The sequence below is a fragment of the Ascaphus truei genome, chromosome 7, assembly GCF_040206685.1.
Source record: "Ascaphus truei isolate aAscTru1 chromosome 7, aAscTru1.hap1, whole genome shotgun sequence".
NCBI classification, from domain to species: domain Eukaryota; kingdom Metazoa; phylum Chordata; class Amphibia; order Anura; family Ascaphidae; genus Ascaphus; species Ascaphus truei.
Genome location: NC_134489.1, coordinates 39,262,457 through 39,289,312, shown reverse-complemented (window position 1 = coordinate 39,289,312; position 26,856 = coordinate 39,262,457). Strand labels below are relative to the sequence as shown.

General features: G+C 49.8%; 2 protein-coding genes across 2 annotated transcripts in view; one reads left to right on the top strand and one right to left on the bottom strand.

Annotated features, from left to right (window-relative positions):
- Positions 1-26,856, top strand: part of PCP4L1 (Purkinje cell protein 4 like 1) — a 374,963-nt gene that overhangs the window by 280,379 nt on the left and 67,728 nt on the right. The window lies entirely within an intron of this gene.
- On the bottom strand, positions 452-25,757 carry VSIG8 (V-set and immunoglobulin domain containing 8). The gene is made up of 7 exons (XM_075607798.1): positions 25,493-25,757; positions 5,418-5,587; positions 4,787-4,991; positions 4,260-4,418; positions 3,824-3,946; positions 2,529-2,667; positions 452-1,851 (listed from the first exon to the last, which is right to left on the bottom strand). The coding sequence occupies exons 1-7, from the start codon at positions 25,539-25,541 to the stop codon at positions 1,539-1,541; spliced, it is 1,158 nt and encodes a 385-aa protein (XP_075463913.1). The 5' UTR covers positions 25,542-25,757; the 3' UTR covers positions 452-1,538.

The following is a 26,856-nucleotide window of genomic DNA, read 5'->3' as shown; positions in this document are numbered from 1 at the left end:
AAAGAAACCCCGATGAGTGCAAATCATTGGGGTTTCTTTTTGTGGTTTTCTTTGACCACTTGGTGTCGCTGTTGTACATTCCCCGTGCACCCCTTACACATTCTTATTTTGGAGTATTAAGGTAGAGCACCTGGTCCCCATTTGTTTTCTTGTGGTCGGATATGCTCAGATTGCACATCCTTAACGCTAACAAAACCACAACAGCCTGATTTTTGGAAGCAGACTCATCCCCCAACATTCTCATTAATAAAAAAATAAGATTGTACTTACTTAGACTGTAAGCTCTTCAGGGCAGGGACTCCCTTTCTTATTGTTTTATGTCTGAAGCGCTTATTTCCATCATGTGTTATAATATTATGTCACGTGCATTGTAAAGCGTTATGTACTTGGATGGTGCTATATAAATAAAGATATACACACACACACACACACACAATTGCAGAGACCTGTATTTTGGAAAAGTTGGCAAGTTTATTCTCAGCAATAATATGATTTGGTATAGAACTCCAGACTTGTTTATAATACACATAATGCAAATCATCCTCGACAGTTTGTATGGTGTATCATTTTATGATGAATGTGGACATGTTCTTTTTTTTGGGGGGGGGGGGGGTTGTTCCCCCTCTCCCCTACACCTCCTTCATTTTCCTTTTGATTGACAATGTCCCACAATCCCAAAATAAAGCGTTGAATGGTGGTGGGGGGGGGGGGGACGGGGTAGGGGGGGGACTGTCTATAGAGTCACAGTCCAGCTGTTCTTCAACAAATTATTAGCTGGGACATCAGTTTATTGCAAACGGAAATGTAACTTGTTTTAACAGGAACAGATGAGATTAACTGGTAAAATAACCTTAAAGGATGAACATTGTCTTCTGTAGTAACAATATTATGATACATTAGAAACATCTAAGATTACGGATATACTTTCAGCAGTACAGCGTAAAAGGATTACTGGGGGATAAGAAGGATTTAGAGTTTAGTGATAGTGACACCAACACCTAATTCTACCAATGTCTGTTTCCCTGAGAGCGGGCGGTTCCCGCTATGTTTTTGAAGTCCTCCTGGATATAGCGTCGTTTATAAGGTAAAGTCTGTAAAGTGATAACTGCGTGACCTCTGCGTTATAACCAGCTGTATTCATAGTCCGAAACTCCCCCAACCAAGGTAGACAATGGTAACCCCTGACCATATGCCCACTGGCTTCTTCCAATATTTCTGCACTCGGTCAATACACAGGAAATTCTGTTTATAGTCTCCACTGATCTCCTCCCCGTTTCATGTAGCTGCAGGAGAGGAGTCCTTTCATGCTAGGGGTCTCTGTCCATTGGGCTGCCAATGGAAACACTGATGCAGTCCCAGTCTGTTCAACAGAAGGTCCACTCAGGTGCATAATATCCTTGGATCCATTATTTCAGAATAAGGTAGGATGTTGGTATGCATCCATTGTAATGATGCCTGTTGCATTGGAAGGGAGGTTCAAATATAGCAAGACCCAAGTTCTGTGGCTTGCTTCAGCCTGGCACAGTGGCAAACCTCTGCTAGACAATGAACCCTTCTCGGCTCTGGGCGGGCACCATGACTGGGATTCCTCCTACCCTTTGGATGTTGTAAGGGGTCTGCCGCGTGGGCCCTGGCACAGTGGTGATTCGTTCTGAAGAGGGTGGAATACTCTCCATCTTGGGTTTGTTGAGCTCGCTGCTCGACAGGGACGGTGCCTTGGGCTCCACTGAGGGTGCCACGCTGTAGATGCGCCGCAGGGAATAGCTGATGTTGTGAGGTCGGTAGCCCATGGCGGTGCGGATACTGCTGGCGCGGCTGTTGTTGTTACTCGGTGGGGCAACAACATCCTCCCTGTGGGCCATGAGAAGTCATTATTGTAACCCTACACCCAGATATAATGGTCCATATTTATTAAGGGGTGCTATTTCATAGGTTAACACCTGGTGGAACTGGCTCTAAGTGGTTTCCGGTGCTAGGTGACTTATGGAATAGCACAACTTAGTACATATGGGCCCATGTGCCCTGTGTGCTGTAACCAAAGATGGTGCTCACTCACTGTTTCCCTACCTGAATGCTGTGACTCCTATGGACCTTCTCTCCCTGTAGATACAGTTTGTGTCTCCCTATATATCTTGTCTTTATGGTGTTGTCTCCCATGGTCTATTTTTGGATCACATGGTATGTCTGCAGATCACATGGTCTTCTCCCCTTCCTCACGTCACATGGTCTGTCTGTCCTTGGCTCATTGAGACTTTCTCCTGTAGTTTTCCCCAATGCTGTACCATATTTCCCTGCAGAATGTCTGATATACTGGCCCATATTCACTGGTCCACTTCTGCCATAAGACCCCCTCCGGCGCCGGAAGAAACCGTACAGCCCATTAACTTGAATGGGTCGTAATGTGTTTTCCTGCGCCAAAAGGTGCCTTATTGCGGAAACATGAGTAGATATGACCCGCTTATCGGCATACACGGTCGGCGCTATGTAAATACAATTGATACGCATTCACACGATCTCCCTGCCCTTACCTGATGTCATTCGCCAGCTCCTTCTCGTAACGCCTCTTGTTACAGCAGCAGATAAGGCACCAGATGAGCAGCAGAAGCAGAAGCAGGAGCAGCAGGGCTCCGATGACCGCTCCAGCGATGATCCCAGCACGGTTAGCCGCTGATGTAGTGGGAGGGGGACATAGTAAGAACACCTACAGCCAGGCCCGTATTTACCAATAGGTCCACTAGGTCTGGGCCTTTGGGCGGCAAAATTGTAGGGGTGGGGGGAGAGAGGGGTGGCATCATGGCGCCCCGCCACCTCCGGAAGATTTCGTAGGGCTGGTGCTCTGTCGCCACCCTCCTCCTCCAGCGTGTCACATGTTGCCATGACAACCCGGCGTCACATTGCCATGACAATGCGACAACACAGCGTTGCATTGCCATGACAACGCGTTGCAGCGTGACCTGGCGGCATCATTTGACGCTGCGACGCATGAGGAGGAGGGCGCCACATTTGTAAAACCGGCCCTGCCTGCAGCGGATTAGATCAGAGGTGGCCAACTCCAGTCCTCAAGGGCCACCAACAGGCCAGTTATTAGGGTTATCCCTGCTTCAGCACAGGTGGCTCAATCAGTGGCTCAGTCATAGACTGAGCCTGTAACTTTACCTGTTGGTGACCCTTGGGGACTGGAGTTGGCCAGCTCTGAACTAGATTATATATCAGATCTATGTTACATTAATACAAGAAAAGGCGCAGGTGGGAATTCTTCTAACAATAGACTGTACTGTAAGATGCCTGTTGCATTGTAAGTGAGGTTCAAATACAGCTCAACCCAAGTTCTTTAGCGTCCTGCAGCCTGGCACAGTGGCAAATCTCTGCTAGACAATGAACCTCTCAGCCCTGTGTTGGCACTGGACTGGGATTCCTCCTGCCCTTTGGCAGTGTCCCGTTGTCGTTGCAAAGCAACGCCATTTGACATCGTGGAGCCATGATGGCGGGACGCTGAGGAGAAGGTAAGAGAGTGACAGAGCCCCCGCGCTCTCCCCCAGCAATCAGTTTAATTGCTGTGAGGAAGAGCGTGGGGCGTCTTTGAGCGCGAGCGTCTGTAAACGCGGGGCTTCAGCACCGTCACACCGGCCCTGCGTTAGAAAGGTGTAGGTGTGAATTCTTTTAACATTAGACTAAAGTACGTTTAAGATGGAAATTTGTGGTGCTCAATACTACCCGGCCACGCTGGACTCTGGCAGACTCGATACCTTTATAAGCATGATTGCTGCATCTCGTGTGTTGTGCAGTCCGTGGCAGTACTGTACGTATAGTGTGGCTGCCTCACCTGATGAAGCAGACAGTTCCACCACACACTTCTCCTGTCCCACGATGTTCATCACGGTGCACTCATACGACCCTGCGTACGCCTGGGAGATGTTCTTGATCAGGAGATCTCCATTGGCCGACGCTGCAGGTCCACAGAGGAAGAAATCAGAGGCAGCAAAGTTACCTCGCCCTCTTAAATATATCTGCCCCACCCTCAGCTGAGCTCTCTGACCTTTGTCAATGTAACCCCTTGAATGCCAGGGCAATGTATTGCAGACTGCTCTGGCACTGATGCAGTTAATAAGGTGTGTGCATTCTGCAGTCTCCTGCTACACTGTATCTGTACCATTACCACAGTAGCTCCAGGGTTGTACACTCAAGACGTTGCATCTCATATTGCAAAGCGCTGTTCATACTGCCATCTCTGGATAGGGACAAAGCAAAGTATCACCTACCCATGTTCAGAACCGGAGTAACAGGGTTGGGTGGCCCCGCGATCTTCTCCCACTTGTACGACAGAGGAGTGGATCCTTCATCTGATTTGCATTTCAACATCACATCCCTCCCTTGGGTCTGTTCACCTTCCACCCGGCAACGAGGCGTGGAGGGTTTCACTGTGAAGAGACACAACCACGGAGTAAGTCAGCGGCACAGATGGGGCAAGAACAGGGCATGTTACCTGTAATAATATAACCAATATGTGTTATTATATATATATATTGATGCAGCCCATGGGTTTAAATTCAGGGGCACCAGTCCAACCCCAGGGGTTATTTATCCAAGACTCCCGGATGCAAAAGATGCAGAAAACAGCACTTTCTCTCCTGGAAGATTGTGTGTCTGTTTTTTGTTTTTTTGTTGCAGATTTTAATAAATCCCGTCTTATAGATGTCTAAATCCTGGAGTTTTCTGATCATTTTGCACTTAGAACGGTATTTCCAATGCGTGTTTCAGAGGGCCGCGGTTCTAACTGTGACCGTACCTAGGACGTTCACTGTGACCTTCCTGGATGCCACGCCGGGGTTCTTCTTTACTTTGCACTGGTAAGTTCTGGAGTCCGTGACCTCAAGGTAAGAGATGGTGATGGACGCATCTCCCAAGCTGGGATCCACCGCGGTGAATGACAAACGGCTCATCAGCTCCGGTGGACCCTTGGAAACAATAACTTTGTCCATATAGGTGAGGATCTGATGGGAAATAACGAGAATGCATTGGATGTTTTGCTAGTACGGTCCTATGGCTTTGATCTCTACCCAAGTGGTCAGTAACTCTGGCAGTACAGTCCAGCTGGCCAACTCTTGGTATTCAGTATTGAGGTTTGGAAAGCTTTGTACACACTGTGACAAGCTATAACTAGGGTTTGTCCTGTATTTGGACACCCTGTCCAGTAAAAAATTGGAGGTCATAGTGAACATTTATGTGTCCGGTATTACAGGGAGGGAAGAATATTACAAATTAATTTCAAACATTCAGTTAGTGGCCGGACCAAGTCTCTATTATCCATTAAAGGTATGTACAGTAGCTGGTCTCACATGCGTGTCACCGCTCTGCGTGTGTATGTTCTCTGTGCGGGGGGTCATTTGCTGCTTATGATCTCCTCTTTAGACACTCACCACTTTGTCCAGTCCTGCGCTGTCCGGGTTCATCTGGGCCCACTCAATGTCGAGGCTCCCGCTTTCTGCGGGATCCAGGGCGAAGGAGCAGGACAGTTTAACGGAGTCGCCTTTTGCTTTGTTAATGGTCTCAGTGGGGGGATTGTTGATGGTCACTGCGGATAGCAGGGCTGTAACAGAAAGGATCCAGACACACATAAGATACCCTACGGCCGCTCTGGCAGTGAAATATCCAAAGACCGTGTAGGAAACAGATTCCACACAAGCAGTATAATATATAATAGTTATGTTAATGTTTCATGGGTGCACAGCAGCTAAAAACTTTATGAATAAATCTATTTGTCTATCCCAATTTGGCATTATTAAACAAGGTATCTTACCAGGGGCGGAACGACTCCCGGTGGGCCACCGTGGAAGAACCCTCCCCCCCCCCTCTTTCTCTTTTCTCTCCCTCCCCCCAGGGCCTTACTGGTGCCACAGGCGTGGGCGGCCTTTACGTGGCGGGAGCCCACCCAGGCGGCGATTGTGGAAGTTGGGGCCGACGTCCTGTGGAGTCTTATTTCATGCTATGACCACATGGGTGGGATCCCTCTGCCACTGCTGAGTAAGGCCCTGCCTGTCCCCCTGCACCGGGAGGGAAGAGAGAGAGGGGGCCCTGGAGAGACGCCGGGACACTGTTATAGTGGGCGGCTGGTAGTATGGGCGGATGGGCCCCTAACAGTCAGGGCCCTGGTGAAGCTGAACCTATGCGGGATTTGCCACGGTATCTTACTAACTGGCGTGGATTAAATAGAAGTAGCCGTGGTCGTCCAGTTGCAATAGTGCAGAATAAATTAGTACCTCGGTATTTTCCATTGAGGTTTGCCTTTCTCTTGATCAATATACTGTAATTATGGATATAGGATAGAGTATCTGTTGCCTAAATTTAGCACAGGTTATACTTAGTTTATTTGGACTGACAAGTGATGTTTTAGGACATGCGTTCAAGTGTTCTACTTTCTTCTCTGCGTTTAACACAGATGCAAGAAAACTATTTAACAATCTAAGACGAGATAATTCATACAAAGCAATCCGTCATACACAGCCAGGCTACCATATGTTAACGTATTTGCTCTGATTCTAACGTCCAGAACAAACCCCTCAATCCTGGCTGAATCATTCAGACAGAAGAGATGGAAGAATCACCAAAACAATCACATCGGTGCTGAAAAGCATTAGAAAAACATCTGATACAATGCAAAAGAAAATGTAAAAAACACACGTACCAATAGGAAAAACAATCAAAGTTCTTTAACCTGTTCTGCAAGAGGACGACACATTCAAAGAAATCTTCCCCAAACCTTCAATCGTTGCATTCTGGTAACCACCAAACCTCATACAGAAGTGAGTCCGCAGACTTCCTGAACGTTGGGAACGGTACAAGACCTCACACATCACACGCTGCAAACTTTGCAAACATACTATGCATGCATTCTGTATTAAAGAATCATTGCTGCACATCCAGGAATGGGGTTGATATGATTCATTGCAGCAAATGTGACCAACGATGCTACATTGGTGACACCAGTCCCAAACTGCAAAACCAGTGAGCCTGCACAGACCCATAAGAACACACCACAAAGAAGGAAGACTTCTCACCGCCAGATCACCCCATATGTAGCGGGTCACATATTTTTGCCCAGATTACTACTGTCTTGCAGCAGGATTATATCCTTACACTAAGTAAAAAGCATCCTGTTACAAATTCGTATCTGTAGTGAAAAGGCCTCGCATCCTTATTATTAGGATATCGTAAATATAATAATAATAATAATAAGGACTTCCGAGAATAATAAAAGTAATACTTCTGATGTCTGCATACACCAATAATCAGTAACAAAGCGACAATAAAGGAATGATATCAATAATAACAAATCCATAATAAGCAGAGTAAAGAAAATGATCAATTATATGCTTGCGTTCTATACATACCACCCAATAGGTTATTAGAGCCAGTCGTCTTGATAATGTATATCTCTCTCTGTGTGTCTATGTCTGTTCCTCCCTATTCTACCTGTCAGTCTATATCTATAAATTCAAAAATCTTGTTTGTGAGTGTCTGGAGACCATTTGAGTGGTCTGTCGGTCCGCCCGCCCTCCCAAGGCTCTCATTGGCCGGTCTACTTGAAGCCACTGTTCCACTCACACCGCTTCAGACTCTCACCAGTGTGGACTGCTCACACCCCAGAGCTGCCTCATACTTTGAGCCTACCCTGTGACACACACACACCCCACCCCCCTACCTCTCTCTCCCCCCCCCAAAAAAGTAAGTACAACACTCTCACCCCTGTGGACTTGTGCCCCCCCTCACCCCTGTGGACTTGCCCCCCCCCCCCAACTATCACCCCTCTGGCCCTCCTCAACGGCTGGCCGCCCTTGACCCACCTCTTTCCACCACCCCACCTCTTTCCCCCCCCCACACCACCCCACCTCTTTTATTCCCCTCCCTCCCCCCTCTCTTCCCCCCCCCCCGCCCCCCCTCTCTTCCCCCCGCCCCCCTCTCTTCCCCCCTCCCCCCCTCTCTTCCCCCCCTCCTCCCCTCTCTTCCCCCCTCCCCCCCTCTCTTCCCCTCCTCCCCTCTCTTCCCCCCCTCCTCCCCTCTCTTCCCCCCCTCCTCCCCTCTCTTCCCCCCTCCCCCCCTCTCTTCCCCCCCTCCTCCCCTCTCTTCCCCCCCTTGCCCCCCCTCTTCCCCCCTTCTCCCCCTTCCCCCCCCCTTCCACCCTCTCTTCCCCCCCCCCTTCCCCCCTCTCTTCCCCCCCTCTCTTGCCCCCTCTCTTCCCCCCCTCCTCCCCTCTCTCCCCCCCCCTCCTCCTCCCCTCTCTTCCCCCCCTCCTCCCCTCTCTTCCCCCCCCTCCTCCCCTCTCTTCCCCCCCTCCTCCCCTCTCTTCCCCCCCCCTCCTCCCCTCTCTTCCCCCCCCCCTCCTCCCCTCTCTTCCCCCCCTCCTCCCCTCTCTTCCCCCCCTCCTCCCCTCTCTTCCTCCCCCTCCTCCCCTCTCTCCCCCCCCTCGCCTCCGCCCCTCTCCTCCCCCCCTCCACTCTCCTCCTCCCCCCCCTCTCCCCTCTCCTCCCCCCTCTCCCCTCTTTCCCCCCTCCCCTCTTTCCCCCCCTCCCCTCTCTTCCCCCCCCCCACACCACCCCACCTCTTCAACCCACCCCACCTCTTTCCCCCCCCACACCACCCCACCTCTTCCCCCCCCCATACCACCCCACCTCTTTCCCCCACACCACCCCACCTCTTTCCCCCCCCCCACACCACACCCCCCCACCCCACCTCTTTCCCCCCACCCCACACCACCCCACCCCACCTCTTTCCCCCCCCACACCACCCCACCCCACCTCTTCCCCCCCCACAACACACCACCCCACCTCTTTCCCCCCCCCACCTCTTTCCCCCCCCCCCACCCCACCTCTTCTCCCCCCCACCCCACCTCACAATTTTTGAACAACAACAACTACATCATATCATTTCACGCATTTACATCCTGGGCAACGCCGGGTATATCAGCTAGCCTAGTAACTTATATGTTCCATGCATACGTCATATCTGTTGCTGGGCAGAATATCTATATTTCCTCTTTTCTGTTAGACAGAATGAAAAAAACACCTTGGCCTAGGTATCCCCCTTGTTGGTACATGTCCCCTGTGGTTATTGTGGGTAAACCGAGTGCATCCTGTATATCTAAAAATATACTTTATTTGCATAGCAAATGTGTGTGATTTCCTCCCTGCTCTATATAGTTAGCAGAAAACAAGCTAAATAATCTTGGCATAGGTAACACAAAAACTTATTACAGTACAGTATATGTATTAGCTGACCTTATACTCACTGCTGTACTAACATATACATATATGCAACCTAACTAAGCTGATATATATATATATATATACAGTGGTTGACAAATCACCAAAAAATCTACTCGCCACCTAGTACCAAACGTGTGCTGCTTGGGCCAATATTTACTCGCCCGGGGGTTAAATCCACTCGCCCGGGGCGAGCAAATGTATAGGTTTGTCGAACACTGTATATATATATATATATTCTATATTTGCTGTATTTGCCCATTACACATACAGTATGTCAAAATCCAGGTCCTCGTAGGCAAGGTCAAAAGCAGCAAAGAATGACAAACATTTGAACTCAAAAGGACAACCGTTCTTCGATATAAAAAATAGAGGATTTTACATGAATCTGGGGCAGGGCCGACCTCAGGCTTTGCGGGTCCCCAGGCGGCATATTGGCAGCGGGACCCCCCTTTAAAAAAAAGGATGGGGGACTTCCCTAGACCAGCACCCCTCCTCCGGCAGCGTTGTGGCATCCAGTTGCCATGGCAGCGCGACGCTGCAGGAGGAAGCTCCCTGCGGAGATGGTACGAGCGAACACACCCCATCCCTACCTCTCTGCCGGTCTGGGGGCAGCGCACTTCCTCCTCTCCCTCCTGTCGGGATCCAACTTCCGGCTGGAGCTGGGGTGGCCCCGCGCTCCCTCATCCCCATCCGGTCAGGGTAAAGTTGGAACCCGGCACCCACAGGAGGGAGAGGAGGAAACGTGGGGCCCACGGCGGCCACCTTGCTGGCCTTGCCCTAAGGCCGACCCCGGGGTTCCTGACACTAACAGAAATGTCTACACATCGCCCTCCTCCCACTGATACATCGCCCTCCTCCCACTGATACATCGTCCTCCTGATACATCGCCCTCCTCCCACTGATACATCGCTCTCCTCCCACTGATACATCGCCCTCCTCCCACTGATACATCGCCCTCCTCCCACTGATACATCGCCCTCCTCCCACTGATACATCGCTCTCCTCCCACTGATACATCGCTCTCCTCCCACTGATACATCGCCCTCCTCCCACTGATACATCGCCCTCCTCCCACTGATACATCGCTCTCCTCCCACTGATACATCGCCCTCCTCCCACTGATACATCGCCCTCCTCCCACTGATACATCGCTCTCCTCCCACTGATACATCTCCCTCCTCCCACTGATACATCGCCCTCCTCCCACTGATACATCGCCCTCCTCCCACTGATACATCGCTCTCCTCCCACTGATACATCGCTCTCCTCCCACTGATACATCGCCCTCCTCCCACTGATACATCGCTCTCCTCCCACTGATACATCGCCCTCCTCCCACTGATACATCGCTCTCCTCCCACTGATACATCGCCCTCCTCCCACTGATACATCGCCCTCCTCCCACTGATACATCGCCCTCCTCCCACTGATACATCGCTCTCCTCCCACTGATACATCGCCCTCCTCCCACTGATACATCGTCCTCCTGATACATCGCCCTCCTCCCACTGATACATCGCTCTCCTCCCACTGATACATCGCCCTCCTCCCACTGATACATCGCCCTCCTCCCACTGATACATCGCCCTCCTCCCACTGATACATCGCTCTCCTCCCACTGATACATCGCCCTCCTCCCACTGATACATCGCCCTCCTCCCACTGATACATCGCCCTCCTCCCACTGACACATCGCCCTCCTCCCACTGATACATCGCCCTCCTCCCACTGATACATCGCCCTCCTCCCACTGATACATCGCTCTCCTCCCACTGATACATCGCCCTCCTCCCACTGATACATCGCCCTCCTCCCACTGATACATCGCTCTCCTCCCACTGATACATCTCCCTCCTCCCACTGATACATCGCCCTCCTCCCACTGATACATCGCCCTCCTCCCACTGATACATCGCCCTCCTCCCACTGATACATCGCCCTCCTCCCACTGACACATCGCCCTCCTCCCACTGATACATCGCCCTCCTCCCACTGATACATCGCCCTCCTCCCACTGATACATCGCTCTCCTCCCACTGATACATCGCCCTCCTCCCACTGATACATCGCCCTCCTCCCACTGATACATCGCTCTCCTCCCACTGATACATCGCCCTCCTCCCACTGATACATCGCTCTCCTCCCACTGATACATCGCCCTCCTCCCACTGATACATCTCCCTCCTCCCACTGATACATCGCCCTCCTCCCACTGATACATCGCTCTCCTCCCACTGATACATTGGCCTCCTCCCACTGATACATCGCCCTCCTCCCACTGATACATCTCCCTCCTCCCACTGATACATCGCCCTCCTCCCACTGATACATCGCCCTCCTCCCACTGATACATCGCTCTCCTCCCACTGATACATCGCTCTCCTCCCACTGATACATCGCTCTCCTCCCACTGATACATCGCTCTCCTCCCACTGATACATCGCTCTCCTCCCACTGATACATCGCTCTCCTCCCACTGATACATCGCTCTCCTCCCACTGATACATCGCCCTCCTCCCACTGATACATCGCCCTCCTCCCACTGATACATCGCTCTCCTCCCACTGATACATCGCCCTCCTCCCACTGATACATCGCTCTCCTCCCACTGATACATCGCTCTCCTCCCACTGATACATCGCCCTCCTCCCACTGATACATTGGCCTCCTCCCACTGATACATCGCCCTCCTCCCACTGATACATCGCCCTCCTCCCACTGATACATCGCCCTCCTCCCACTGATACATCGCCCTCCTCCCACTGATACATCTCCCTCCTCCCACTGATACATCTCCCTCCTCCCACTGATACATCGCCCTCCTCCCACTGATACATCGCCCTCCTCCCACTGATACATCGCCCTCCTCCCACTGATACATCGCCCTCCTCCCACTGATACATCGCCCTCCTCCCACTGATACATCGCCCTCCTCCCACTGATACATTGCCCTCCTCCCACTGATACATCGCCCTCCTCCCACTGATACATCGCCCTCCTCCCACTGATACATCGCCCTCCTCCCACTGATACATCGCCCTCCTCCCACTGATACATCGCCCTCCTCCCACTGATACATCGCCCTCCTCCCACTGATACATCGCCCTCCTCCCACTGATACATCGCCCTCCTCCCACTGATACATCGCCCTCCTCCCACTGATACATCGCCCTCCTCCCACTGATACATCGCCCTCCTCCCACTGATACATCGCCCTCCTCCCACTGATACATCGCTCTCCTCCCACTGATACATCGCTCTCCTCCCACTGATACATCGCCCTCCTCCCACTGATACATCGCCCTCCTCCCACTGATACATCGCTCTCCTCCCACTGATACATCGCCCTCCTCCCACTGATACATCGCTCTCCTCCCACTGATACATCGCCCTCCTCCCACTGATACATCGCCCTCCAGATACTGGGTACTCCACAGTTCTCACAATTCCTTCCATCCATTTACTGCCATGTTTATTTCCCACCCTGGAACTTCCCTTTGGATTCTCCTCTGCCTCTCATTGTTATCTTGCTTTTTGTGTTACACTCAGATAAAGTTCAGTAAATTGGAATTGCTGACCTGAGGACGGGAGTAAAACTCTCACAGGCCCGTCCTAAAATATCCCGTTAGCGCAGATACAAATGTTATCACCTAATACTGAAGTACTCATTTACTTTGCCTCTCTTATAGCATCATTCTGATGTGAGACTCCACTGATGCTACTGATTGATTGATGCCACTCCATTGAGCCACTGATGGAGCCACCTGTGCTGAAGCAGGGATATCTGTAAAACCTGGTCTGTGAGTCGCCCTTGAGGACTGGAGTAAGCCGCTTTATGCCTTTGTTCTTGTCTTAAATATCCTAGCTGGGTACATTATCCTGACGAAGTAATATTTAAGGCCAGAAGACCAGGGTTCTCACATCCCACCACAACACGGCAAAGAGCTGCGTGTTCCCTTGCATGGCGTGTTGCCATGATTGGGGTGTTTCTGTGCATGGCATGTCCCTGTGCAGGCCATGTTCCCGTGCGTGGCGTGTCCCTGTGCATGGCGTGTCCCCGTGCATGGCGTGTCCCTGTGCATGGCGTGTTCCTATCCATGGCGTGTTTCCATGCAAGGCGTGTTCCTGTGCATGGCGTGTCCCCATGCATGGCGTGTTCCTATCCATGGTGTGTTTCCATGCAAGGCGTGTTCCTGTGCATGGCATGTTCCCGTGCATAGCATGTTCCCGTGCATGCTGTATCACCATGCATGGCATGTCCCCATGCATGACATGTTCCCGTGCATGGCGTGTTCCCGTGCATGGCATGTTCCCGTGCATAGCATGTTCCCGTGCATGCTGTATCACCATGCATGGCATGTCCCCATGCATGACATGTTCCCGTGCATGGCGTGTTCCCGTGCATGGCGTATTCCCGTGTATGGCGTGTTCCCGTGCATGGTGTGTTCCTATGCATGGCGTGTTCCCGTGCATGGCGTGTTCCCGTGCATGGCGTGTTCCTATGCATGGCGGTGCTTTCAAGTTACAAAGGTAAATAAACAAACATGCAGTAGAGAGCAGAGTGCCATTCCTGTGCCATTCCTGTGCCATTCCTGTGCCATTCCTGTGCCATTCCTGTGCCATTCCTGTGCCATTCCTGTGCCATTCCCTGACGGGTGCGGCCGCAGCAACTACAATCTTGCATTTATTCTAGGAACAATGCGCAGCAAAATCATTCAGGGGGAGAATCGTTCTAAAAATCGCTTCTTCACAGCTTCTTGAATGGGGGATTCTAGCTCACTAAATAATCACCCCCATATGAGACAGCATTGGATAATGTGTCACTGGGGTTTTTTATTTGCCTTCCTCTGGATCAATATACTGTAAATACAAATATAGGATATGCATCTGTCATCTGGTGGTGTGAGAGGAGGATGAGGGGGGTGTGAGAGATTGAGGGAGGGTGAGGATGAGGGGGGTGTGAGAGGAGGATGAGGGGGGTGTGAGAGATTGAGGGAGGGTGAGGATGAGGGGGGTGAGGATGAAGGAGGGGGTGAGGATGAGGGGGGTGAGGATGAGGGAGGGGGGTTAGGATGAGGGAGTGAGGGTGAGGATGAGGGGGGGTTAGGATGAGGGAGTGAGGGTGAGGATGAGGGGGGTGAGGATGAGGGGGGTGAGGATGAGGGAGGGGGGTTAGGATGAGGGAGTGAGGGTGAGGATAAGGGAGGGGGGTTCAACAATCTTGGAAGTAGTGGGAGAGAAGCATTAAGATCAGTATTGCTCGCCATGTATGACTGCAGCATGTTATTTATAAATTATCTGACCATTATGTCATTTCTTTCTAAATTTCACTCCACGTATGCCCCAATTTGCACTATTTCATGTTCTATTTCGAAAAAATGCTGGGAGGCGCTCAATCCCCAAACCCCTCCCCAGAATTTTTTTACGAAGTAGAATATGAAATAGTGCAAATTGGTGCACACGTGGAGTGAAATGTAGAAAAAAATTACGTGATGGTCAGATAATTTATAAATAACACACCTCCCCACCGACTTTTCCAGCGCGCCGCATTTTTCACCATTGTGTCCAGTATTTTTGGACAAGCCACCTTGCAACCTTAACTATTAGCGTGTGCGCATGCGTGTGTAAGAGAGAGGGGGGCATGTGTGTGTGTGCCCGTGTAATGGGGGAGTGTGATGGGGGAGACACACAAGGGGGGGGAGCGAGAAAAGGGCGGAGGATGGGAGGAAAGCGGGTGGCAGACAGGGGAAGTGGGTTGGTGTTCCCCAGAATTTCACAATCCAATTCTGGGGTTCCTTATCCAAAAAAGGTTGAAAACCACTGTCCTATAGAGAAAAGTGTCAATAGATGCAGCAGCCGTTTACTGCCGGCTCACTCTATATACATTAGTTGAAATGTAGAAAGTATATTCATGGGAACTTGTGGGTAAATTTTCCACATGTGAATTGCAAATAGGAACGCTAAAGGTTTGTGATCATTTTCTTATCATGTGTTGCAAATATTTCCCTATTTCACAAGCGTTTCCAAATAGTATAATAACTGGGTGGTACCTTGTAGGTAGTTCACCTTTCCTCCTGTTGTTGCAGGCTTTTTACTTGTTCAGAAATGTCACTTTTTTTTTTTAGAAAGAGAGATTATCTACAGTAGGTCAGGGGCGGCCATCTCCAGTCCTCAAGAGCTACCAAGAGGTCAGGTTTTCAAGATATCAATGCTTCAGCACAGGTGGCTCAATCAGTGGCTCAATCTTCGACTGAGCCAGTGATTGAGCCGCCTGTGCTGAAGCGGGAATATTCTGAAAAGCTTGAGCACTGGAGTTGGCCACCCCTGATCTGGGTGATGTGATGGGATTTGTCAAATGACTTTAAGTTTGGAAAGAGTTAAGGATGTTGCAGAATGCAAACCTTACTCGATGCTTAAGGCAGACTCGGTAACCCATAGACGTTTCAAATGGTTTCGGCTAAACTGGTTTATTGTGCATTTTAGCGCGACTAACACATTCTCAGAAAAGGCAAACATGGGTTAGGATGAGATACAAGAGAGTTTGAGAAGTGGGTCTGGACAGACCTGTTTCAATGTCCCTGAGCCACAAGACCGGTCCGTTCTTAGGGTTAGAGCAGACTCATGAGTTAGGTGATCATAACAACAGAAATAGGGAAGTGGTATTTTCCTGTCTCCACATTGGTTCGTTTGGAGAGACCGGGGCTTTGTTACCTTTCAGCCACTTTAGAGACTGGCTGCCTTAGTGACAGTTACCACAATGCCACAGGAATGTCCTCTGGGGTCATGGCAAATGTTACCACATACTTCCCCATCACCAGTCTGTGGTCAGTGGTACGGAGAATTGATACACATTAAGGGAATACTGCATATTGCAGTGGGTGGTCTGTGTATGTAGTAAAGGAAACATGCTGAAAGGGTGGGGATGGGGGTGGGGGGGCAGTCCCGGCTAAACTTTTTCATGCAACAAAAACGGAGAAACAAATTATGTGGCACCTCCCATTGTAGGGGTCAAATGGGCATTTTCCCCCTGCACCTATGTATCAAACTACTTTGGACGAATTCCCCACCCCAGCTTGCACCTTGGGGGGAGTCAGTAGGAGAAGTTGGGGGGGGGGAGTTACATGGTGCACAGATTATAATGAGATGTATCACATTCTGCGTCTCTGCCCAAGTTTGCACCTTGGGGAGAGTCAGTAGGAGGAGTTGGGGGAGTTACATGGTGCACAGATTATAATGAGATGTATCACATTCTGCGTCTCTGTCCCAGCTTGCACCTTGGGAAGAGTCAGTAGGAGGAGTTGGGGGAGTTACATGGTGCACAGATTATAATTAGATGTATCACATTCTGCGTCTCTGCCCCAGCTTGCATCTTGGGGATAGTCAGTAGGAGGAGTTGGGGGGAGTTACATGGTGCACAGATTATAATGAGATGTATCACATTCTGCGTGTCTGTCCCAGCTTGCACCTTGGGGGGAGTCAGTAGGCGGAGTTGGGGGGAGTTACATGGTGCACAGATTATAATGAGATGTATCACATTCTGCGTCACTGCCCCAGCTTGCACCTTGGGGAGAGTCAGTAGGAGGAGTTGGGGGAGTTACATGGTGCACAGATTATAATGAGATGTATCACATTCTGCGTCTCTGTCCCAGCTTGCACCTTGGGGAGAGTCAGTAGGAGGAGTTGGGGGGAGTTACATGGGGCACAGATTATAATGAGATGTATCACATTCTGTATCTATCTGTCACACTCTTTTTACCTTTTATTTGTCTTAATTATGAGAGCTTTTGGCTGGTACTCTAGCGTTAGGACTTGCAGAGGAGGGATTACCTTGGCATGGTTTGAGAGCTTGAAAATGTTTTGGCCAAAGAATTTAACTAAATGACCCCCTACTTATGAAGAAAAACAGATAAATATTTAACTATATGATTTGTCATATTGGATGTAGCACTGAGACTTTCTGTCTATTGTTACAAAGCCCAAAATTGCCTCGATACATAAACCCACTGTGATTATTGCTCAATATTTGAGACAAATCCAAATGCGGACAAGGCGTGGTGCAACGTACGACCGTGGCAACGAGGAGTCTAAAACACTGTTGTCTTTTCCTTTGCTCAGTGCTGTTTTGAGAGTCTTTGGGGTGAGTGTGTGCCCAGGAATGTTACACCAGACACACAGGCCACTCACGTTTCAGACATGAACCTGACAGAACCAGTTGGTGCATCCACTGCTGAGCTCACACCGACACACCCTTCATGCCCGGTGAAACTCAGAACATTGGGGACCGAGTTTCAGCCAGAAGTGCAATAAGGGAAGCACATTTCTGAGCTGTCTCATTATTTGTTTCTTCCGTGCTATGACCAACACCTAAAACAGAATATTAATTTCCAGAGGGTGTTGGCACTTTCTGGTTGCAAGACAAATAAATAAATAGAAACGGATGACAAAACCCATCTGCTCACCTGCGAGGCAGGGAAGAGACTGGGATTATTAGGCCTGAAAGAGCTTGGGGTTCAATGAGTGTCTTACCCGTATGGCACTGAAAGGGTTACCAGCATCCCCCATATCTAGAACAGTGCTTTCCTACAACACTTAGGCTGAGTCCATAGAAGGACAGTCAGCGCTGAGCCGTGTGGACGCTCTGCGATGAGCCCCGTCATCCTCAATGAGGATGTCTTGAGAGGGGGTTCCCGCGAGCGTCCGCAGGCGTGCTGAGGCGCAGGGATTTTCAGCCGACAGCAGAACCTGTTTCTGAGCGCGCTGTCAGCTGAAAACCTCTAATCAGAGCGAAGCAGCATCAACATCATGGCGCCGTTACGTTGACGTCGGCGCTCCGCGGGCTATTGGCTCATTTACCCGCCTCCCGATCGCGCACGCTGGCTCGTCTGCTAGTTCATGCAATCGCTCCTGATTGCACAGACAAGCCTCAGCATCAGCGCGGAGGAGCGCGACTCCCCCCTCCTATGGACGCAGCCTTAGATTGCAAGTTCTCCGAGACAGCTGTTCCTTTTCCTATCATGTGCTTGTAAATTTTTGCACATTGTTGGCAGCACTGTATATAAATAGGAATACCCATATATACTTACATAATGACATCTGCACTTGTAATATGGGAGATGTAGGGTCAGATTTTCTGAAACGGTAACCTGCTAACTAATTAAAAGCCAATATATTGTAACGAGGCTGCAGTCCTGGTTTTGTATTCCCACCTGTATAACCAAACGCCGTTAGCGACCGATTAAGATCTAAAGAAAGACGGGATCGTTATATCTCAAAATTCTGTTTAGAAAAATAATTCCCGGACTTTACTGCAGCTATTGCCAGGGCTGCCATATCACTGGAGGTTTATTCTGTTATTGAGTGTTTACAGCAGAAATCACTGGTTTTCAGAAGCTCACGGTGGAGGCGACAGACTTATTACAGCTGCATCCCGGCTTCATTGCATTCCTTATTACAGGATTGAAGCAGGGGGGGTCTCCCGAGCTGAACTGTGTTAATTCCAGACCTCCTGCTTCCAGAGATTCTTACCTCCATAGCGGTGCCGGTATCTTCAGGCAGAGAAACTGTGTGCCTAACATAATGGTGGCCTTAAATGTCACGCGGGCCTATCGTAAGCCGTGACTTCGTCCATTGCGGTTTCCAATTGGCACGCCGGGACATTTAAACTTGGCAGGGATACCGGCAGCACCTACAGAGGTCAGTATTTCGGGGTGCAGGGGGTTAATGTGTGTTTTATGTTCTCTAAGGAAAAATGTAACAAAATAAAAACTCAGGACTTAACATGTTTAGCGAATGGTACTGGATGTTCTGTCCTGTTATTGTTTATACAGTCTTTAAATCTGTCTTGAAGATAAGGCTTGTTATATAGCGACCGCGTGTGCTACGCCATGCACAGGCGCGGCACTTATAATTGGCTGAGGTTAGTCAGCCTTTCTATACAAGGGCTGCGCGCGCACGGCAGTGAGCGTGCATCCGGCCGACAGCGGGGAAGACGGGGAATACAATGATTTTGCGCCGCTACCAGCGCTGAAACGTATGTGTATGTATGTGTGTGTGTGTATATATGCATACGTGTGTATGCGTGTGTGTGTGTGTGTGTATGTGTGTATCTGCACAATGTTAATAAATATTTTATAAATGTGTTTTTTTATTAAATAAATAATAAATTACATACACACACACACACAGTCATACACTCGCGCACAGTATACACACAAAACGTGTGCGGCACGTGCACACGGCCGCACACAGTATATAACAGCCCTTATGTGGAGTATACGAGCCCCTCACTTTGCTGGCACATACAGTGTGACAGGGGCACATGTTGCCACATTTGCTTTAAGGACGAGCTGGGAGGTTTCTCCTGTGTCGCTGGCCTCTGGCAGTGAAAGGGTTAACATTTCCGCTTGTGCAACCTTTTGCAGTGATTGATGCAGTGCTCATGCAGTGCTCATGCAGTGCTCATGCAGTGCTCATGCAGTGCTCATGCAGTGCTCATGCAGTGCTCATGCAGTGCTGCAGAAACCTCGTTCTGTGCTTTTTATAAACCCCAGTTACGTGATATTGTGCCCATGGTGATACGTGCACTTTACAGTATAAATAAGCAGGGTATTCACGCGGTAGATGTTTGTACAATTCACAAGAGACCACAAATGTCTCTTCTTCAGGTCACATCTCGGGGGAGTTTAGAAGTTTATATGCAACAAGGCCACTTTCCTGGAAATATACTGTAACATTTACACCAGGGATCTTCAGCTGGGGAACGTGGGACAAGGGTCACCAGTACAGGGACCTTGGGCTCTTTACGCCTCTACAGGGCAGACCCCAGTCAGCGTGTGTGCGCGCGCATAAAGCGTGACCACCTTGTCTTTTGACGCAGCGGACGAACTTTGGCCATGTCACGGCGGCGGTTCAGCCAATGAGGGTGAACCAGCCGCATGTCGTCATGGTCGCGCCTCTGCCACGCCCCCTTCGCGTGTTGCCTGAAGTCCATAATAATAATAGCATGTTCTTGTATAGCGCTGCTAGTTTTACGTAGCGCTTTACAGAGACATTTTGCAGGCACAGGTCCCTGACCCGTGGAGCTTACAATCTATTTTTTGGTGCCTGAGGCACAGGGAGATAAAATGACTTGCCCAAGGTCACAAGGAGCCGACCCCGGGAATTGAATCAGGTTCCCCTGCTGCAAACTTAGTGACCATCGGTGTCTTTACTCACTGAGCCGCTCCTTCTCCCATCAGACCGCTCTGCTGCAGGGAATGAGCGCCGGCAGGCACCCCGTCGCGCACGCGCTGGGGCCGTAGCCTAAGGCTGAGTCCCCAGTCTTCACTGTGGCATGCACGCCCGGCAGGGAGGCGGCGCGTGCACAGCGCTGCACCGCGATAGGCGGTCTGAGGGGAGAGGGAAGGTTTGCGACGGGAAGTGACTGGGGCCGCCCCCTAAGGCAGTGCGGCTGTAGCACAAACGATCTGTGCTCATAGTGTTTCAGGCAGTGGGAGGGGCGTGGCTATGACGTCCAGGAGCTGGTTCGCCGTGATTGGCTAAACTGCAGACGTGATGCGGCAGCCGCCTCAAAAGACAAAATGTATTGTCTCCTCAAAGCGCTGCCGCGTCAACGCGCTACTTCACCTGCAGGGGGCGCATCCACTTTGATAACTCTCACAGCAAACAACGAGAGGAGAGGACGCTGGTTGCGGTGCACGCCGCATCTCCGCAAGTATGAGCTCGGCCTAAGCCAGGGGTTCTCAACTTGTCCTCAAGACCCCTCCAGCAGGTCAGGTTTTAAGGATACCCCTGCTTCAGCCCAGGTGGCTCAATCAGTGGTCACCTGTGCTGAAGCAGGGACTGATTGAGCCACCTGTGCTGAAGCAAGGACTGATTGAGCCACCTGTGCTGATGCAGGAATATCCTGAAAACCTGACCTGTTGGGGGGGGGGTTGAGACCTGGATTTGAGAACCTCTGGTTTAAGCAGCTAACTAATATTTCACAGAGAAACGTACTTATAAGTTACGGTAATGTACAATATTTGTGGCACAGATGATATAAATGCCGGCAAAATGTAGAAATATAATAATTTTCAAGTCTTTCAAATGTATCTAAATCGACATTACCTGCCGCCTCTCAATGTACCACTTAGATTGCAAGCTCTCCGTGGCAGGGATTTCCTTTCCTATTGCACTTATTGTATTATAGTTCCCTGTACTGTGGTGTCTCTTTTTTAAAGCGCTGAGCAGAGCCACCAACAGAAATCATGGGGCCCAGGACAAATGAAAGGAGCAGCCCCCCCCCCCTCCACCCATAGCGCAACTCCCCCCCCCCCCCCCCCATAACCCATAGCGCACCTACCACGGGAAAAAACATTTTTACCGCAACATTTACTTAACTGTTTTCTTGTTATTGTTAATACGGAATAAAAAACATTACAATGCAATCTGTTTATTTTAATATTTTCAACAAAAGACAAAGATACCCAATGCTACATCCATTGTGACAAAGGACCTGGGGGGATTTAGTATGGGCCTGGGGGGGGTGGGGTTAAATATGGGCCTGGGGGGGTTAAATATGGGCCCGAGGGGGGTTAAATATGGGCCTGGGGGGTTAGATATACATACATGTATATGTATATAAAACAACACACCAATACATATAAAACCCACCCAATACATATAAAAAAGACCCCAATGCATTTAAAAAAAGACCCCAATGCATCTAAAAGAGAACAATGCATATAAAAAAGAAACCCTCCCCAATACATATAAAAAATACTCCAACCCATATAAAAATACCCCCACCCCCCCAATACATATAAAAATACCCCCAAGCCCTCAATACATATAAAAATACCCCCACCCCCCCAATACATATAAAAATACCCCCACCCCCCCAATACATATAAAAATACCTTGGGTCAGGCCAGGCCCGGTGTCTGCGGGGGTCCGCAGGCTGGGAGGGGGGGGGGGCCCGGCCTGCACTGCAGATTTCCCCCGACCGCTGGCCAGGCCCTGCTGTCGGCCGCGGCCGGGCCCCAACTCTCAGCTGCCTGCAGGACCTTTCCTCTCTCTGTCCCACGCCGCCGAGCTTCCACTACGCGACAGGGCTCTCTGATGTCAGCGCACGGCGCGCCGGATGCTGGGCCAAGCTTAGTTCTGGCGCGCTGACGTTAGCGTGGGACAGAGAGAGAAAGGTCCTGCAGGCAGCTGAGAGTCGGGGCCCGGCCAGAGGGGAAAATTTCCAGGCCAGGGGGGAAATTTGCAGCGTCGGCCGGGCCCATCCCAACCAGCGGGCCCGGGACACCAGCCCCGGCAGACTCCCCCTGTTGGCGGCCCTGGTGCTAAGTACACTGTGAGCGCTATATTTATATATAAGGATATATATGTACATACATTATCATACATTACAATAAACTTGTGGCCATTAAAGCAGTAATACTACATCACCATTTTTTTTTAATTTATATATGTAAAACATGTCATAATGTATAATTCTACATTCTTACCTAAACTGGCAATCGCTTGGTGATCCTGTTATAAATCTGTATGGTGTTACTAACATAATGGCTGCTTCAGTCAGTGTAACTCAGCAGCTACAATGTATCCTTATATAACTACGGTAACTATCTTTTGTTACAGTTTACAACGGAAACTGCTAGAAAAATTGGCAACAAATTATCACAAATAGGAAAGTGTTGCAAATATCTTGCACTGCTGGGGAGTTGGGCTATAGCAGGGGTGTGCAAACTGGGGGGCACAATATTTTTTTGGGGGGGTAGGGGGCGCGGTGTATACAGAGGCCCCACGATCTTCCCCAAACCATTTAAATTAGCATTAAGAGCTGAATAATAAATGTAAAAAAATGCAGTAAGAATTAGCATACACTACAGAACGGATTTATTTTAAAAATATATAAGATTTCACATGTTTTGCTGCTTTTAGTGTTTTCTGATCGGGCCCCTTGGGAGGACTGGATACAGAGCCCAGCTGTACTGTATCTAATGGTCTCCAGTGTCAGTGTGCCCTGCCCTGCACAGACAGAATGTAAACACTGAAATGCAACGTTGAGTAGAAACTTCCACCTGTATCTCTACAAGGCTATTAACAGAAACCGAAAACAGGTTAGACAGCCAGCAGCAATGTGCTCTAACTTTTAGTGTTTGTTTTTCTCCTTTCTTTGTCACACTCCTTTGCTTTCTCGTCCCCTCATTGTGCGGAGTCCTTATTGTTTATTGATGGGGCAAATCATATATTTCAGGAAGCAGCAGAACCGGAAATAGACAGTAGCACAAAAGACAAAGGGCCTCATGCAGAGAGCAGCGCTATTTAAAATCTCGCCATTTTCCGGAGAAAATCGTGCAAAAAACAGCTGAAAATGGCGAGGTAGGAAAAACGCGCCATTTTTTTTTTCTATTTGAAAATCTCGCCGTGCGGCTGGCGAGAAACTACATCTCGCCAGTCTGAAAAATATCCGATTTTCAGAAAGGCGCGCTCGCCATCTAGCGGCTGTTTTTGGCGCTATTTTCTTCAATTTTCTCCGCCAACTAAAGTTGGCAAGAAGCAGGAGCTCGCCAGCTATAGGGGGAAAAAAAAAAATTGCGCGATTTTTTTTTTTTCCCTTTCAGCTGCGCGCATCTCCTCATTTACAATTCTCCACATGCAGTAATGCTAAAAATAGCGGATTTCGCCCATTTCTGCATATGGAGAATAAAACTCTCCATTAAACCTACTTTTTATTCCCCTCTCCAATTTTAAATAGCGCTGCTCTCTGCATGAGGCCCAAAGTATCTACAGGCGACCGTGAATACAGAATAGCAGGCGTACAGGGCAGCGTGTGGAAAGGAAATCCCCAATAAAGAACTTCCGCTCCCAGATGTTGATACAGTAGCTGAATAGATCCTTGCCCAGAGGAGCGTCCAAGCTCTGGAGGTGACCAACTCCAGTCCTCAAGGGCTACCTGTTTCTGCACAGGTGTGTCAATGAATGGTTCAGTCTTTGACAGGTCAGGTTTTCACTGAGCCATCTGTGCTGAAGCCGGGTTATCCTGAAAACCTGACCTGTTGGTAGCCCTTGAGGACTGGAGTTGGCCAGCCCTGGTTTAACTGGTGGTAAATACACAAGTGGTAATGGGATGAGAGTTGGTGTATATGGGGGTGTCACAGGGATTGTACTGCTTTTTACTGCTTTTTACAAATTAAGCAGCTTTGTAGAAAAACAAATCAAGTCCAATAGTGACCAAGTTTTCCATTCAGAACTTTGATTCAAAAGATGACAAAAAAGCAAAACGTATTTGTCTCTCAATCATTTAAAAAAATGATCCATATGAGATTATTATTACCCCTGGCCTTAATGCGCCTTAATTATTTCGGTGCTGGATGAACAAGTATGTACAAGATAATCCTATTTTTCATACAGCTCTGAGAGTCTCAAGAACAATATTTACAGGTTCAATAAATCCCTTCCGTATTCAGGTTCAAGTGCACTTGCTTAACAATCAGCTGTTATTATCAGACGGTTTGTGTCCTGTCAGCTTTTGTTTTAATGCTGTAACACAGGGAACATATCTGCTTTTTTAGGGTGGGAGATAAAAAATGGCTGCCCTGAATAGGGTTTTGTGGCTCAACGAATACATGCCTGATATGTCATTTGTATGGCACAATCACTGCTACTAATTGTGTTAAGAGTTACAGAAGAGAGGGGTTAAGATCACCTTGTGTTACAGAAGAGAGGGGTTAAGAGCACCTTGTGTTACAGAAGAGAGGGGTTAAGAGTACTTTGTGTTACAGAAGAGAGGGGTTAAGAGCACCGTGTGTTACAGAAGAGAGGGGTTAAGAGTACTTTGTGTTACAGAAGAGAGGGGTTAAGAGCACCGTGTGTTACAGAAGAGAGGTGTTAAGAGTACTTTGTGTTACAGAAGAGAGGGGTTAAGAGCACCGTGTGTTATAGAAGAGAGGGGTTAAGAGCACCGTGTGTTATAGAAGAGAGGGGTTAAGAGCACCGTGTGTTACAGAAGAGAGGGGTTAAGAGCACCGTGTGTTACAGAAGAGAGGGGTTAAGAGCACTGTGTGTTACAGAAGAGAGGGGTTAAGAGCACCGTGTGTTACAGAAGAGAGGGGTTAGGATCACTGTGTTACAGAAGAGAGGGGTTAAGAGCACCGTGTGTTACAGAAGAGAGGGGTTAAGAGCACCGTGTGTTACAGAAGAGAGGGGTTAAGAGCACTTCTGAATTCTAAGAAGCCGCTTACCTGGCATTACACACAGCACAGACACGGAGACAGCCCACAGGTAGCCCATGGTTAATCTTGTTGGATAGCTCAGATTGTCCTCGTCCGTCCGCCTGATGAAGTTGCAGGCAGCCTGTAATGTCCGCACGAAGCTACCTGTGTGAGTGCGGGAACAGGTGGGACAGTGGAACCTGCCTGGTGAGTTGTGTGTTTTTGACAGACACAGGACACACCTGTGCTGTACCTTCACCAGCAGAGAGATAGGTACTTGTGGGGAATTTAAGTTATGTATTTCTTGGATGGTGCCACCCACACAGGCTGTTCCCTCTGACTCAGTCTCTTTTATTGATGAACTTTGTCATTGTTTTTCTGCTTATTTATATCCTGGGTTTTGCACATAAGGACGAGCCCTTCCCCACAAGCTTCTGAGGGATCAGCAGCCGTGGCTGATCTACGTTGTGTTTGACAAGTGTCACGTAGCCACTTAGGGACCCTGGATTGAGTATTGTCTGCCCTAATAAAGGGGGCTGATACATTGCCATTCATTGCTCTGACAATACACACGAAGAAGAGACTTGTGAGGCTTGCAAAGCTCTGCACACTATCATTTTATCCAGGGGTGCGCAAACTTCTTGCCTTGCACACCCTTGCCAGCTCTCCGCCCTGCTTGCGCCCCCTTGCCTGTTCTGAAGCGTCAAATGACGCCGCGGGGTCATGTGATGTCATTTGATGCCGCGTTGCCATGGCGACACGGCGTCAAATGATGCCGTGGGGCCATGTGACTTGACGGCACGGTCATGGCGACGCGTCCCAAAGCCGACTGAATTACAGTAAGGCTGCGGTCCCAGTAACTGCCACAGCGCACAGCGCGGCGTGCGCTGTGCGTGTAAGCACCGCCCCTCAATGGGGCTGGGCCCAGTAGTCACCTTCACGCTGAAGGTGCAGCCGCGCCGCACTGCAAGGTTTTTTACAACTCAATGAAATTGAGTTTAAACCTTGCGACGGAGGCGTGGCCACGCCCCCACCAGCGGTTCACCCAATGAGGGCGAACCAGCCGCGCGACGTGATGGCCACGCCCCCGCAAATCCCCGACCACGCCCCCTCCCATCGCAAGCTCCCTCTCTCCCCTCAGATCGCGGTTAGCGCTGTGCACGGCCGCCCCTCCCCCCCCCCCCGCCGGGCGCGCGTGTCACAGTCATGACTGGGACCGCAGCCCATGGAAAGTTGCAGAGGCCTCATGCGATCCCCTGGCATTTAATTTAAATGCCTTGGGGAAGAGCGCGGGGCCTCTGCAACCGCCGCGACCCCCAAAAAGAATCTCACGCCGCACCCCCCCCCCCCCCCCCCCCGTTTGCGCACCTTTGATTTAATCTATGAAAACTCTA